This window comes from Hyperoodon ampullatus, assembly GCF_949752795.1.
Source record: "Hyperoodon ampullatus genome assembly, chromosome: 4".
NCBI lineage: Eukaryota > Metazoa > Chordata > Mammalia > Artiodactyla > Ziphiidae > Hyperoodon > Hyperoodon ampullatus.
In genome coordinates this window covers 139,925,673-139,939,635 of record NC_136917.1, presented here as the reverse complement: position 1 = coordinate 139,939,635, position 13,963 = coordinate 139,925,673, and the positions used below count along the sequence as shown (strand labels likewise).

Below are 13,963 nucleotides of genomic sequence, written 5' to 3'. Positions count from 1 at the left end.
TGTCATTTTTTCCCCTAGTATTTACTGTTTCAGTTTTGTATTTGAAGTATATTTTGGTGTAAAGAATGATACAGGAACCCATCTTTGGTTTTTTTTCCCCCCAAACAACTAGCCAGTTCTGTCAGCAGCACAATTTGTCTTTTACTTATGTATCTGAAGTGTCACCTTCATTAAAAGCTTAATTTTCAAGTGTCTCTGGAGTGTACTTTTGGAGTCTTTATTCTGTTCCAGTGCAGTCTAACCACACGATGGAATACTTTGCAACCATTAAAAGTATCTTTAAAGAACTAACAGGCAAACTCTAATAAACTCAAAGACAACCTTGTTATTGAATAAAAGCACTCAGATTATAAGAAAATTCATTTCCCTACATTAGCTCATTAATTCAATGTCATCCCAAAACATAAATAAATAACAACAACATTTGTGTAATTTCACATGCTGATTCTAAAGTTCAGAGAAAATAAGCATGCAAGAATAGCAAAGAAGACTACACACACACACACACACGAATGGGGAACTAACTAGACTAGTTGTGAAAAAATGAGTTTTTTAATAGCCTGGTAATAAAACAGGAAGAGAACAAGTAATGAATGGAATAGAATGAAAGTCCAGAATCAACGCAAATATAAGGATGTAGTGTGATAAAGGCACCAGTTCTAATAAGGAATGGATCATTCAAAAACATGGTATGGGAAAAATTGGTTAAACATGTGGCAATAAATGAAATTAGATCCTTACTCAAGCCAAAAGTACAAAAGTACTAAAAAATATGTAAAGTGACCATTTTTAAGATCTTGGAAAAGGAAAAGGCCTTTCTAGGCACAAAACCAAAGGGAGAGACCATCATAAGAAAAAGGCAGATATATGACTATAAACTTAATATTATACAAGTAAGAATGGTCTGCCCTTGGACTTCCCCAGTGGCGCAGCGGTTAAGAATCCACCTGCCGGGCTTCCCTGGTGGCACGGTGGTTAAGAATCCACCTGCCAATGCAGGGGACATGGGTTCAAGCCCTGGTCCAGGAAGATCCCACATGTCACGGAGCAACTAAGCCTGTGCACCACAACTACTGAGCCTGTGCTCTAGAGCCCGTGAGCCACAACTACTGAAGCCTGCGTGCCTAGAGCCCATGCTCCACAACAAGAGAAGCCACTGCAATGAGAAGCCTGTGCACCACAATGAAGAGTAGCCCCTGCTCACTGCAACTAGAGAAAGCCCTTGCACAGCAACAAAGACCCAATGCAGCCAAAAATAAATTAATTAATTAAAAAAAGAAAGAAAAAAGAAGAATGGTTTGCCCTATTCTCCCCTGCAACTTTCTATAAAGAACAGTCTTTAGCAAAGAAGAATGGTCAAATTCTAGTACATTTAGAAGTAGTTTTCCTTTAATTTTATATATACACACTAACCTTTGAAGTAGCAATTGGCGGAAGTTGCCACTCTGTGGGCTAATTGTCAGATGATGGGACAGGTAATTACAGAGGCGAGCTCCCATGTAAGAGAAATTTGGGATAGATGTGGCCTTTCAAAAAGAAAAAAGTTTTATATGACACAGACACATCAAGTTATTAATGCAAACACTTAACAGCAATATTCTAAAGAGGAAAAACATTCCTGCTCCAAAACTGTACAGAAAAATGTACAAGTCATTTGTAATTGTTAGGCATAAGGATATTAACTCTCCCTCCCAACCTTACACCAAGAACCAGAATAAGTACAAAGAAAAACATTAAGGTAAGCTCTCCCCACCATTTACCCAAGGTTAGCAGAAAGCAAAGAGATAAATCTCTCTTTACACCAACTAATTTTTGCACAGAATATGTACATGTACCCAGTTGCATAGTGCCAATTATGAAGTATATTTGCCAAATGGCATTTCTCAGGAATAGGATGGCACCAACTTTGGCATCTAGCAGTCCAGAACAAGAATCCCAGGCCCGTTTTGTGACCCTGGATATCTCTAAACCTCCCTGAGCTTCAGTTTCTTGATTCCTAAAGAGGTAATTAATGGTACCTGATGCAAAAGATTAACACTTCAACAACACTCCAAACACTTGGGGTAATAAAAGAGGAAATCAAAAGAAATAAGCTATTTTTAATAAGAAGACAGTGGAAAAACACTGAGTATCAAAGACTGTGTGACATAGCCAAAGAAGTACTCAGGAAGTTTAACTTTAACTGCAGTTTTTAAAGAACAATAGAACACACACATTACGAGGTTAAGGGACTTGGCCAATCTCACAAAGGTAGTAGTTAACCAGAGTCTAGATCTAACAAATGGCCTGATGCCCCTCCAATTCTATGTTGGGTATAGTTACTCATGTGCAACCTTAGACAAGTCATTTAACCTCTGTTAAGCTATGTATAAAATGGGGATAAGAGTAATACCTTGCAACCACTGAGGATTAAATGAGTTAACTACAGGTGAAGGGTTTAGCATTGCCTGGCATGGAGTAAGTACTTTATAGTTAGAACTTTTTATTTCTAATTATTTCCTTGCTCACACAGGACCCTGTACATTTCTCAGCAAGGAAGAAAGACTGATTTCTCCTGACATTCATGTATGTGTATCTGGTACCCCCAAAGACTTGAAATTCAAAATTTATACTTTTCCCATTATTGGCATTGCCTGTTTTCCTTTACTTTTAAAATTTAAAGTAAATTTAAAGTCAACAAGGCTGGTCATTAAAGTTTCCTGCTTCCCTGTTATATCTCAATTTTACTTCCACAGACAACCACTTTCAATTCTTTCAGCTGAAAAGGTTTTAACCTCCGTATCTCCATGCTCCATGATTTGAGTTTAGCCATTTCTTACTAGCTCCCCACGAAGGAAGATGAGCATTTACTTTTCACCCTGTTTAACCTTACTTCATTCCACTATGGTATAACTGTAGATACACCGTGATTTTTTTAATTAGTTTTGTGTTTCCCTTTACAGCTGTACCATGTATTATGCTGATTTCTCCTCTCTTGCACAACCTTGTTTTCCCTAGACTTAATTTTTTCTACTTTTAAAATATATTTCTCACTGACTTCTCATTAGTTTGTTCTTCTTAATATCTTCAAACATAAGGGAGTGTGCTCATCTTACCAGGGAAGTCTTTCCTGGAGCATTCTGCCCGATTCCAGTGAAGCCTTGTACCTCTAGGCCTACTATGTGCATGGCTACTATCTTGGGATCTCCCTTCACCATCATCTGGATGATTCACTTAGCCTCTCCTGTAAAACTCCCTGTTTCCTAGTTCCCATGTCTTCATCCTTAAATCGTCCTTTTGGTGGAGTATCTCCTTCAATAACTTCAAGAAGGATTATGATAAAACTTCAAACTGGTTACTCAGTGCAAAAAGATCTAGACAGCCTAATTTTTTTAGATTTTCAAGCAGTCTTTTTAGCCTCATTCCATCCTTATCCTAGAACCTTTTTGGAGATTCTGCATCATAAATCAGGGCGATTCTCAACTTTCCCCACTGGCTTGGAATTCAACATTTTTTAAAATCCGTCAGGTCAGTTACCACTCACCCATCTGCGTTCTAGTCTCCAAAATGGGTACTTCTATCTCCTTTCACCATATAAGTCCTTATGGGCTTTTGGTGTTCTAAAATCCCCACACTGTCATTTTAGTAGTATTTGGTGAGGAATCAAAACTGAATATGTACGTTTAATCTGCCTTTTTTTTTTTTTTAAACAATAGGTCTCCTCTCGTTAGTTGCTATGAGTAAACTCCCTCAATGAAACTTAAGAACTGTTGGTAAATCTATATCACTGACCGCAGAATGTTAGAACTTAAAATAATACTAAGTACATATTTGAAGCGTTGGCTTTGAGACAATCACAGAAATTGTAGTTTGTTAGGTTAGAGCCTTTCTAACCAACCCTGATATAATACGAGCATAATAAGAACTATAATAATATAATTCTGATATAAGAACTATAATCAAGCAGCCTATTGAAGAGCTGAAACTAAATAGAGCCAGAAAAGCAAAAAGAAAAAAGTAAAATTCTTCCATTTTCTTATCTAATATTCCTTTTTAATCCATTTAGATGGCAAAAGTAGGAATCAGGACAAATAGAGCAGATCTATCTTCTTAAAACCTCAGGCATTTTCAGAAATCTAAGAGTTGGCCAGGTAATACTGGGGTCCAGTAACAATCCAGAACAAACTGGAAAAGTAGTCAAATGAAACACTAGGTAGGATTAAGAAAACACGACCTGCTATCATAAGTCACCCTTACATATATTTCAAGTTTGAACTGCTCTTTCAGCAATGACTGAAACAGAAATACAACCTTTGGTGGAATTTATCTCCTACTCTGTTTTTGGCCAGTCTCCTCACTGACCTCAAATTTGTCTTCAGAATTGAGTGTTGTCTATTTTTCCCCCCTTAGAATAGCATTAATGTGTCAATGACCAATATGCTAGAATTATTAAAACTAAACTTTGTGTGAACAACCTAGATTGACATTAGATTTTTTAAAGGAATTGAGATGTAAATCCTTGAAATTTTTAAAGACAAGCAGAAATGTTAAGACTCAAATCAAGGTGTTTTGTGGTCCTTTTTTTTTTTTTTTTTTAAAAAAAATAAAGAATCATTTATGAGGCAAAAAAGTTTTCCCATGACTTTTTTTCTCCCCTACTCCAATAATGGCAGATCCTTATAAAACAGGGGTTTGGATAAAAGGCATAATACTCATGTAGTGTCCTCAGAAGTGTCCAAAGCTCCTTCCAACTGCCTGTACAGAGCCTTGGCTACACAGGAAAATTTGCAGTCTGGCTCTAGTCCTGGATCCCTAACTATAGAAATTCTGTACAACAGAGACTTAAAAGCTCTCATGAACCATAAAGAGTCAAGGAGTGTGGAGGCTGGTGAACACGTACCTGGCCCCCCTCAAGGAGCAGCCACCACCTTCGGGCAGCAAGGAAGCTATCCAGTGATTGCCCCATGCTATTAGCCAACCTACCTGTTGATAGATGAGTTCCACAAGTTCTTGCAAAGCATCATCTGTTGTAACCCAGCCATTCAGTGTCTCTGCAAACTGTTCAATTTCAGTTTCAAAACTGCCAGGCTGCTCTGTAAGATGATTCAAAAAATCCTGAACATATTCTGACAAAGTGGGATAATCCTCACAACCATCCTCATAGGATTCCTATAGATCAAAAGGTTAAAAAAAAATTAATCCATGAAACTGGCTAAAAAAAACATGAAGCAGCTTTCAGTTGGGATGTCTCTAGCTCAAATTATATTTTTAAGAATCCTTAACCTGATAAAATGTGTTATTTTCTTCAAAAAGTTAAGTCCACTTCTTCCTTGCCCAATAGCCAAAATGTTATAATAGAAGGGCTTCATCTAGCTGGGTAGAGAATTGTCTTCTCACCTCTGGTAGATTTAAAAGATGGCTGAGAAATAAAGTTTAAACCAATATTTCATTATAATACCAATATCAAAATTAATATTTATAGATACAATAATATCCAGGATTTGTTTCAAAATGGGAGAGGGAGAGGGACCAGAGATATAGAAACAAGAATGGCCACCTGTAGCTAACTATTGAGGCCATGGGCATTCATTTCACCATTCTCTATCCTTGTAGACATTTGACAATTTCTATATTGAAAAAAGAAGTCTGTCATGTGTCAATCCCCAAGGACATGGAAATAAATATACAGTTAAGTGACTATAAAATATCATAGTGTACAGTGGTAGGAGACTTTCTATGTCCAAGTTTCCAGCCAATCTTGATAGTAGCAACAGTTTCCAATTAATATCTATCACTATCACCCCAATGTTCATAGCAACATTATTTACAATAGCCAAGGTACGGAAGCAATCTAAATGTCCATCGACAGATGAATGGATAAAGAAGATGTGGTACTTATATACAATGGAATATTACTCAGTCATAAAAAAGAATGAAATAATGCTATTTGCAGCAACATGGATAGACCTAGAGATTATCATACTAAGTGAAGTCAGTCAGACAGAGAAAGACAAAGATCATGATATCACTTACATGTGGAATCTAAAAAAATGACACAAATGAACTTATTTACAAAACAGAAATGGAGTCACAGATGTAGAAAACAAACTTATGGCTACCAGGGGGGAAAGGAGGGAGAAGGGATAAACTGGGAGAATGGGACTGACATATACACACTACTGTATATAAAAAAGATAACTAATAAGGACCTACTGTATAGCAAAAGGAACTCTACTCAATACTCTGTAATGACCTATATGGGAAAAGAATCTAAAAAAGAGTGGATATATGTATAACTGATTCACTTTGCTGAAACTAACACAACATTGTAAATTAACTATACTCCAATAAAATTTTTTAAAAAATATACCACTATCACCTTTAAGTAGTTCCCAACCTTTTAATTAAAAGAACACAGAACCATATTTTAGTATTATTTAATTTTTAGAGAGACTTACAGCCAATAAAAATTTCTGGGAAGATAGACAAGGGATAATAGTAGTTACATCTGGAGTGAGGAAACATTTATGTTATAAATACGGACCCCTTATTATGAAATTGTGAAAGCAGTTAAGCATTATAAATGTGTGTATATTAAATAATTACTTAATGTTAACCACAAACGTGTGAGTTTTACAATTAAAAACTAGTTTGTTTCTGATATACAGTTTAGAGTTTTACAGATTTGTAGTATCCTACTATTAATGACAATGAAAAGCAGGAAGTCTACAGGTCCCAGTTGATGGTACTGATTTCCTAACTGTTCCTATCAAACGTCATTCATTGTAGCAAAATGCAGTTTAGAACACTGATCTCAGTCTTTTTTTTCCCAAATAAGCATAACTCTTTTAAGAGAATCTGAAGTGTGAAAGTAAAAGAGGAAAGTAGAGCTGTTCTGAAAAAAGCTAAAAAGGGGATTCAGGGCCTGTTGTTTCAAGCAAAAAGGGAGACAGAGTATTCTGAACAGATGAGCACTCCAATGTGTTTGAATTAAAGCTTGTATTAGTTCTCTAGTACCAGATTTTTTAAAGTATACATTTCTTCAGTCTCCAATGTGAAGTCAAATGGCTTCCAAGCAGAGGAATATTTAAGTTTTATTTTTCTTAGAAAGAGTTCTGGGGCTTCCCTGGTGGCGCAGTGGTTGGGAGTCTGCCTGCCGATGCAGGGGACGCGGGTTCGTGCCCCGGTCTGGGAGGATCCCACGTGCCGCGGAGCGGCTGGGCCTGTGAGCCATGGCCGCTGGGCCTGCGCGTCCGGAGCCTGTGCTCCGCAGCGGGAGAGGCCACAACAGCGAGAGGCCCGCATACCGCAAAAAAAAAAAAAAAAAAGAGTTCTGTGACAAGAGGTTAGGAGGGACATCAACTAGAAAACTCACTTTGGGGGGAGGCGGTACATATGGGAGGATAGGGGTATATGGGAACTCTCTGTACTCTCCAATCAGCTGCGCTGTGAATCTAAAGCTGCTCTAAAAAATAGTCTATTAATTTAAAAAAAAACCAAAAAACAAAACAACAACAAAAAAGAAAACTCACTTCCCAGTAGGTACCTTTTTTTTTTTTTTTTTGCGGTACATGGGCCTCTCACTGTTGTGGCCTCTCCCGTTGTGGAGCACAGGCTCCGGACGCACAGGCTCAGCGGCCATGGCTCACGGGCCCAGCCGCTCAGCGGCATGTGGGATCTTCCCGGACCGGGGCACGAACCCGTGTCCCCTGCATCGGCAGGCGGACTCTCAGCCACTGTGCCACCAGGGAAGCCCCCCAGTAGGTACTTTGAATACACTGTCAAGAGCTGAGAACCTAATCCAAAGCAGTGGGGATAAAAGGAAATGAACACTTAGGTGGGACAGTCGAGACTATTTTAGTTAACTTGATTGAAAGCGGGCAAGAGTGTGAAAGAGGAAAGTGAGTCAATACACCACAAGCTTTTAGCCTGAGCAGCTAGTTAGAATATAAAAGTATAAGAAGAGGTTTGCAAAAGATAAATTCTTTTTCGTTCTTGAGTTTGAATGTGAGATCCTCAGAAGAGGTCAAGACAAATGGAAACAGAAGCCTGGAGTTAAGAGGAAGCATTAGATTCCAGAGTTATCAACAGGCAGGTTGGTGATGGTCAGATTCTAGGGGATTCTATTATCACTAAGGGAGGTAATAAAACAGACAGAAGACAGAACCTCAGAGCCTGCAGTCTGAGGGAAGGAGGAATGGTCTCAGAGTTGGGAGGATGAAGTACTGCCACAGAAGCCAAAGGAAAAGGTAAATGAGGAGAGGTGCTCATAATAGCAAATGCTACAGAATAATTTCATTGGTTAAAATCTGAGAGAATGATGGTTGCAGAGTCTTAGGAATCAGAACTATGCACACAGAGAAGACAACTGAGAAAATCAGTATCTTAAGTATTCAGTTTTTATAAAAAGGAGGAAATACTGCAAGACTGAAAAGGTACCCTTGGCACCTAGAACACGACCCACACTGGGAATTAAATCTTACAGATCATACTGTGGTCAACAAAGTCTATTTAGATGAGGTTTAAGAGGACGATAGATTTTAAAACCCAAACAACATCAGCATCTGTCACAAAAATAGTATCAGTACAATTAAGAGGATCAGTCTGCAGAGGTCTGAACGGTCAGTGAGAAGTAAAGTAGTGCCAACAGTGAATAATTTTTCATTTTGGAGAACATCACTATTGAAAGGCAGAAGAAAAACTGGGCAGTAAGTTGAAGGAGGATGTTCTTAGCAAAAGCTGGGATTTTTCTGTGCACATGGGGGTGGGGTGGGGGGGTTGTCTCTTAATAAATGCTTTATCAACTCCTATGTGGAATTTTTGGTTCTCATAAGTGAACCGTGATTAAATATTCAAGATGTAATGGCTTACCTGAGAAGATGCAATGGCCAGGAATAGATGGATACAACAACTCATTGGTAAGAAGGCATGTTAAGCAGTAAAATTCTAGCAGTGGGATTAGAGGAAGGATTGAAGATAAAAGGGCTTGGAGTTTTAAAAGGGTTATGAAAACACAGCAAAAGACTATCAGAAAAAATTTTAAAAGTATGCATTCTTGAGAGCAGATCCAGCTCAATGATACCAGGCAATAGCTTCTCATGTGTATAACAAAAGCAGACTCAAGGAATTTCTGGAAACCCAGCTAGAAGACCACTAGAATAGAGGCTCTACAAAGACAAGAATTTTTGTCCATTTTATCCACTGCTGTATCTCCAGCCCTTGACTCGTGGCAAGCATTCGACTTTTTTTTATTTTATTTTATTTTATTTTTGGCTGCGTTGGGTCTTTATTGCTGCACGCAGGCTTTCTCTAGTTGCGGCGAGCGGGGATTACTCTTCGTTGCAGCGCGTGGGCTTCTCATTGTGGAGGCTTCTCTTTGTTTACCAGCACGGGCTCTAGGCACACGGGCTCAGTAGTTGTGGCTCACGGGCTCTGGAGCGCAGGCTCAGTAGTTGTGGCACATGGGCTTAGTTGCTCCGCGCATCTTCCCGGACCAGGGCTCAAACCCGCATCCCCTGCACTGGCAGGCAGATTCTTAACCACTGCACCACCAGGGAAGCCCTCAACTATTTCTTAATGAGTGAGTGACTTTGGATTATGGTTACTACAAGGAAAAGTTTCTCTCATAACCAGATTTTATCCCAAGACTCGGGAAAAACAAGGATTTTGCTGTTCTGTGACTAACTGGATTGAGAAAAACTCCTAGCTTTGACAGAGGGTAAAAGGGTAAGGCCCGAAAATATATCAGGGCAGGGGTAGCAAGCTTGAACACCTATAGAATCCAGGTGGATTACAGGCAAATGAAGTAAGCCAGTGAGCAAATTAGAGCTTACACATTCCATGTAAAGGGGCTGCCTCTATTCAGCTCCAGCCAACTCTGCTCTATCAAAACAGCAGTCCAGTATGGCCAGATCTTATGGATTTCAAGAGAAACCAAAAAATTCAGATTTGCAATATCTAATTTAAGTACTGGTAAATTATAAAGCCCCTTTTAAAAAAAACTCAGGGCCAAAAAAGACACACCTGCAGGGTACACGTGAGCCACAGGCTTCCAGTTTGCAATCTTTTCTGGCAAAATGAGTACAGCAGGAGCTGAGGAGACCAAGGAGCACCTAAAAGATGGCCGTGGCTCAAAGGAGGTGGACTAACATGGCTCAACACACTGCTCTCAGGAATCACTTGAACTATGTGTAAAACTAGTTGGTAAAGAACTGCAAAAAAAAAAAAATTGCATCCCTCCCACCATAAGATAGCCCAAATCAATAGGAAGACAAACAAATGAGGAACCATTTGTGGTTCTTAAGGTAAGTATCCTTAAGAGTTAGTCAACTACTCACAGCTCTCCAATGGTTCCTGTCTTCTCTAAGCCAAATACAGTTTTGGGGCAAGAATCCAGCTGCTCTCATTTCTACTTTACCTGATTGATGGCCCATTCCACCCCAAATCAATTGCTCTTCCTACCATGCTTATATTTTCCCCTCTCCAGCCCCAAAGTTCTTCTTAATGCAGTCTAAGATGCATGAAGTTTCTAAAATATGGAATAAAGCTTTCCCATACTTTCTATCAAATATGAAAGTCAAGTCCCCCCATTCTCGCCCCAAAAGTAACAAAAAAAGGTGTGCCACCATTAGTTGATCAGGTACATTCAAATTAAAAAACTAACACCCATCCACCAGAATGGCTAAACTTAAATAGCAAATACCTAGTGCTGACCAGGAATTAAAGCGACTGGAAACCAAACAGTATTCAATGCATACATTGGAACAGTCTCTTTGGAAAAATATTTGGCAGTCTCTACTAAAGCTGGCTACCTTAAGCCCCAACAACTCCACTCCTAGGTATATACCAAACAGAAACAAGGGCAAATGTCCACCAAGGCATGGACAAGAATAGCAGCCCTAATCGTAAAAGCCCAAACGTGAAAGCTACCCAAATGCTCATCAACAGACAAATATTCACAATGGAATGCTATGAGAATTAGTCACCTCCAATTACATGCTACAGTATGGATTAATTTTGATATTGAATGAAAGAAAAATATATTTTATATGACTCCATTTATATGAACTTTGAACAGAGGCAAAACTATTGTTCAAGCAAAATAGCGGTTACCTTTGGAGAGCAGTAATGATTAGAAGGGGACAGAGCGGGCTTTGGGGATGCTGATAACTTAATGTACACTATCCTGTATATTACATGTCAAAAAATGAATACAGGAAAAGTAGGACTTATGCTGAAGTATTATCATTTCTTCAATCCAGAATGGTCCCTGCCCTACTTATCTACAATTAATTACTATGCATTTACATATCACAACAAATTCCTTTCTATATATCCCAATCGTGCTTGGCATTTTTTCCTGCCATTTAAGTGTGACCGATTTCTAAAATTCTTACATTATTGACAAAGATGACTCTGAAAGTTTAAAACACTTCATCAAAAGTTTAAAACACTTCATCAAAACTCCCTACATTTTTACATAACTGTTAATTAGAACCAGAAACACTTCTATTTTAACATAACAGAGCCCAGATGTGTATTTCTCAACATTCAAAAACCTACCTGAATTAGTCTGCAGCAAAACCACTGATAATTTACCCTAAAGCTACCAATGAGTATTCAGCTGTCCTGCTAAAATCAAAAATTAACTTTGCCAGGCCACTATTCTATAGGTTGTCCATAAAGTCAGGACACAGACTTTAGCTTTATAGACTGAAGATGTCCTTGACCACCTTAAATTTATTAGCCTAGAGACAGTCTATAGATGCTGGAAATACAGCAGTGAACAAAATAGACAAGACTGTCTGCTCTCAAGCTTACATTATGATATCTTGAATTTAATAACTACGAAATACATTCTTGAATCAATTTTGTTTCATGATTTCAATAAATTCATAAAATGTTTTATGTGTGGTACAGAAAGCACCCCAGTATACTGATAAATGATGCAATAACCATATTATTCCAATAATATTAACCTAGGGTTGCAATAAAAGTGTACTTACTGTATAATTAGAAGAATAACTTGATGGGTAAAATTCAGGGGCGTTCACAGACAGTTTAGACATTAACACAGGAGCTGCAACCACCTGGGGTTTAGCCATTGTTGACTCCGAATTCTGCTGTGGGCTATTATCCTGCGAACTAGGTGGAGCTCTCAGGGGCCTCGTTTGTTCTGAGAAAGGAAAAAAAAATCGGTGTTAGATGCATTCATTCCCCTGTATAACAACTTACTGTACACCGAGAAGCCGTCTGAGCAGGGATGGTTTTTAAGTCAAACAAGAACCCTCACGAAATTTAAGGTTATCGCCAGGATATGCGCAGAGAGCCTACAAAAAGGAACAATAGACTTGCTTTAGCTCATTTATGAACAGACCTGTTTCCTGAATAAACACTTTTTAATTTAATTTTATTTTTTAAAGTCGGTTAAAAAGAGATGGTTGCCCGCCTAAGGCCTCCCTCTCGGGGACTGGGGAGGGGGAAGCGATTTTTACTTCCTCCCGGGACAACAGAACTCGGGAGACCGCGCACCGGACCCCTCCCCCAGCCCGGGCGCACAAAGGATTCCAGCGGCCACCTTCCAAACCCCGTTCCGGGCGCGTCCCCACCCCGTAACAACCGGGCCCCTCGGGGAATGCTTTCGGGGAACCGGGAGGAAAGAGGAGACAGAGCGCCGCCCTCGCGCGCGCGCGGAGGGCCGTGGGGAAGCGTTTGGCCCAGGAGGACGGGGTCCCCTAGAGCGGCTCCGTACCTGGGAGCGCCCCGGGCCGGGGAGGCCTCTGGGGGCCGGCGGGGACCTCGCACTGGGCCCCTGGCGGCGGGGCCGTCCTGGGCTGGCGCAGCGGCGGCGGCTGCAGGAAGCCCGGGGCTTTGGGCTGCGGCGGCGGCGGGTGCCGCGGCCGCTCAGCAGGCCCAGCTCCGCTTGGGAAACCGCCGCCCTCAGGCCCGCCCCCTCCGCGGCCCAGGCCCAGGCCCAGGCCCCGGCTCCGGCCCCGACCAGCACCTGGGGCCCGATCGAAACCGTCCGACATGCTCCTCCTCCTCCTCCTGCGGGGGCCACCGCCGCTGCGCTCGGAAGAGGACGCCGGGAGAGGCGTCGCAGGCCGGCTCTCGCCGCCGAGCTCACTGGGGCCTCATGGAGGAGGAGGGCGGCGGGCCCCTGCTCGGCTCCTCCGCGCTTCGGCGGAGCGGACGGCAGCTGGAGCACCCGCCAAAGCCGCCGCACCGGAGCGCCCGGCCCCCACGGCTACCCTCCGCTTTCTGATTCTCCCCCAAAACCCAGCTCCCCCGCCTTCGGCGCGTCGGGGGCGAAGGCGGGTCACAGCGGCCCCCCGCGGCCCGGAGGCCCCGTTCGCGGCGGGCCGGCAGCCGTGGTCCTGCCGGCCGCCGGGAGAGGGGTAGCTAGAACGCTGGACAGCCCTGCTCGCCTCGGGCCGGGCGAGGGCATGTCGGTTCCCGGGGCCGGGCTCGGGGCAGAGGGGGGCGCTTACCCCTGGCGGGCCCGGCCTACACGAGGTGCTATGGAGAGAAGTCAGACAGTGATGGTTGATGCCAGGAAAATAAAAATACGAGGGGAGGGGGCGTGGAGCCAGAGCCAGAGTTCGCGGACGCGCACCTCGGTGGGCGCGCAGGTGTGTTCAATGACCCAGCGCCGGCGAGACCGAAGGACTGGTCGGGAAGGGGGCTCTGGAAGCTGCTCTGCCACCTGCTACGTTAGCCGCGGGGAGGGGAGTAGGAACAGAATCAAAAATGCCCCCCACCCCGGCCCATCTCAATTCACTGTAGATATTTATCACAGTAGGTCACACTGTGACCAAGCTTTACTCTCTTCCCTTTTCTCTTCCCCTCCAGAAATTTTAAGAAAATACCCTACCTTTCAATGAAACTCTCCTCCTTTTCATCTTCTACCAGTGCTGTCCAATCAAAATATAATGCGAACCACAAATGCAAGCCACTTATGTAATTATAAATTTTCTAGAAGGCA

General features: G+C 41.8%; 1 protein-coding gene across 2 annotated transcripts in view; it reads right to left on the bottom strand.

The window, feature by feature from the left end:
• Positions 1–13,010, bottom strand: part of PAIP1 (poly(A) binding protein interacting protein 1) — a gene marked incomplete at its 5' end in the record, with an annotated part of 29,011 nt that extends 16,001 nt beyond the window's left edge. Inside the window, 4 exons of one of the 2 annotated variants that reach the window (XM_079703351.1) lie at positions 1,414–1,526; positions 4,963–5,148; positions 11,985–12,154; positions 12,731–13,010. In XM_079703351.1, coding sequence (XP_079559477.1) covers positions 1,414–1,526; positions 4,963–5,148; positions 11,985–12,154; positions 12,731–13,010 — 749 coding nt within the window. The remainder of the gene's footprint in view (positions 1–1,413; positions 1,527–4,962; positions 5,149–11,984; positions 12,155–12,730) is intronic. The other variant, XM_079703352.1, reaches the window with a different exon arrangement.
• Positions 13,011–13,963: the final 953 nt, after the last annotated feature.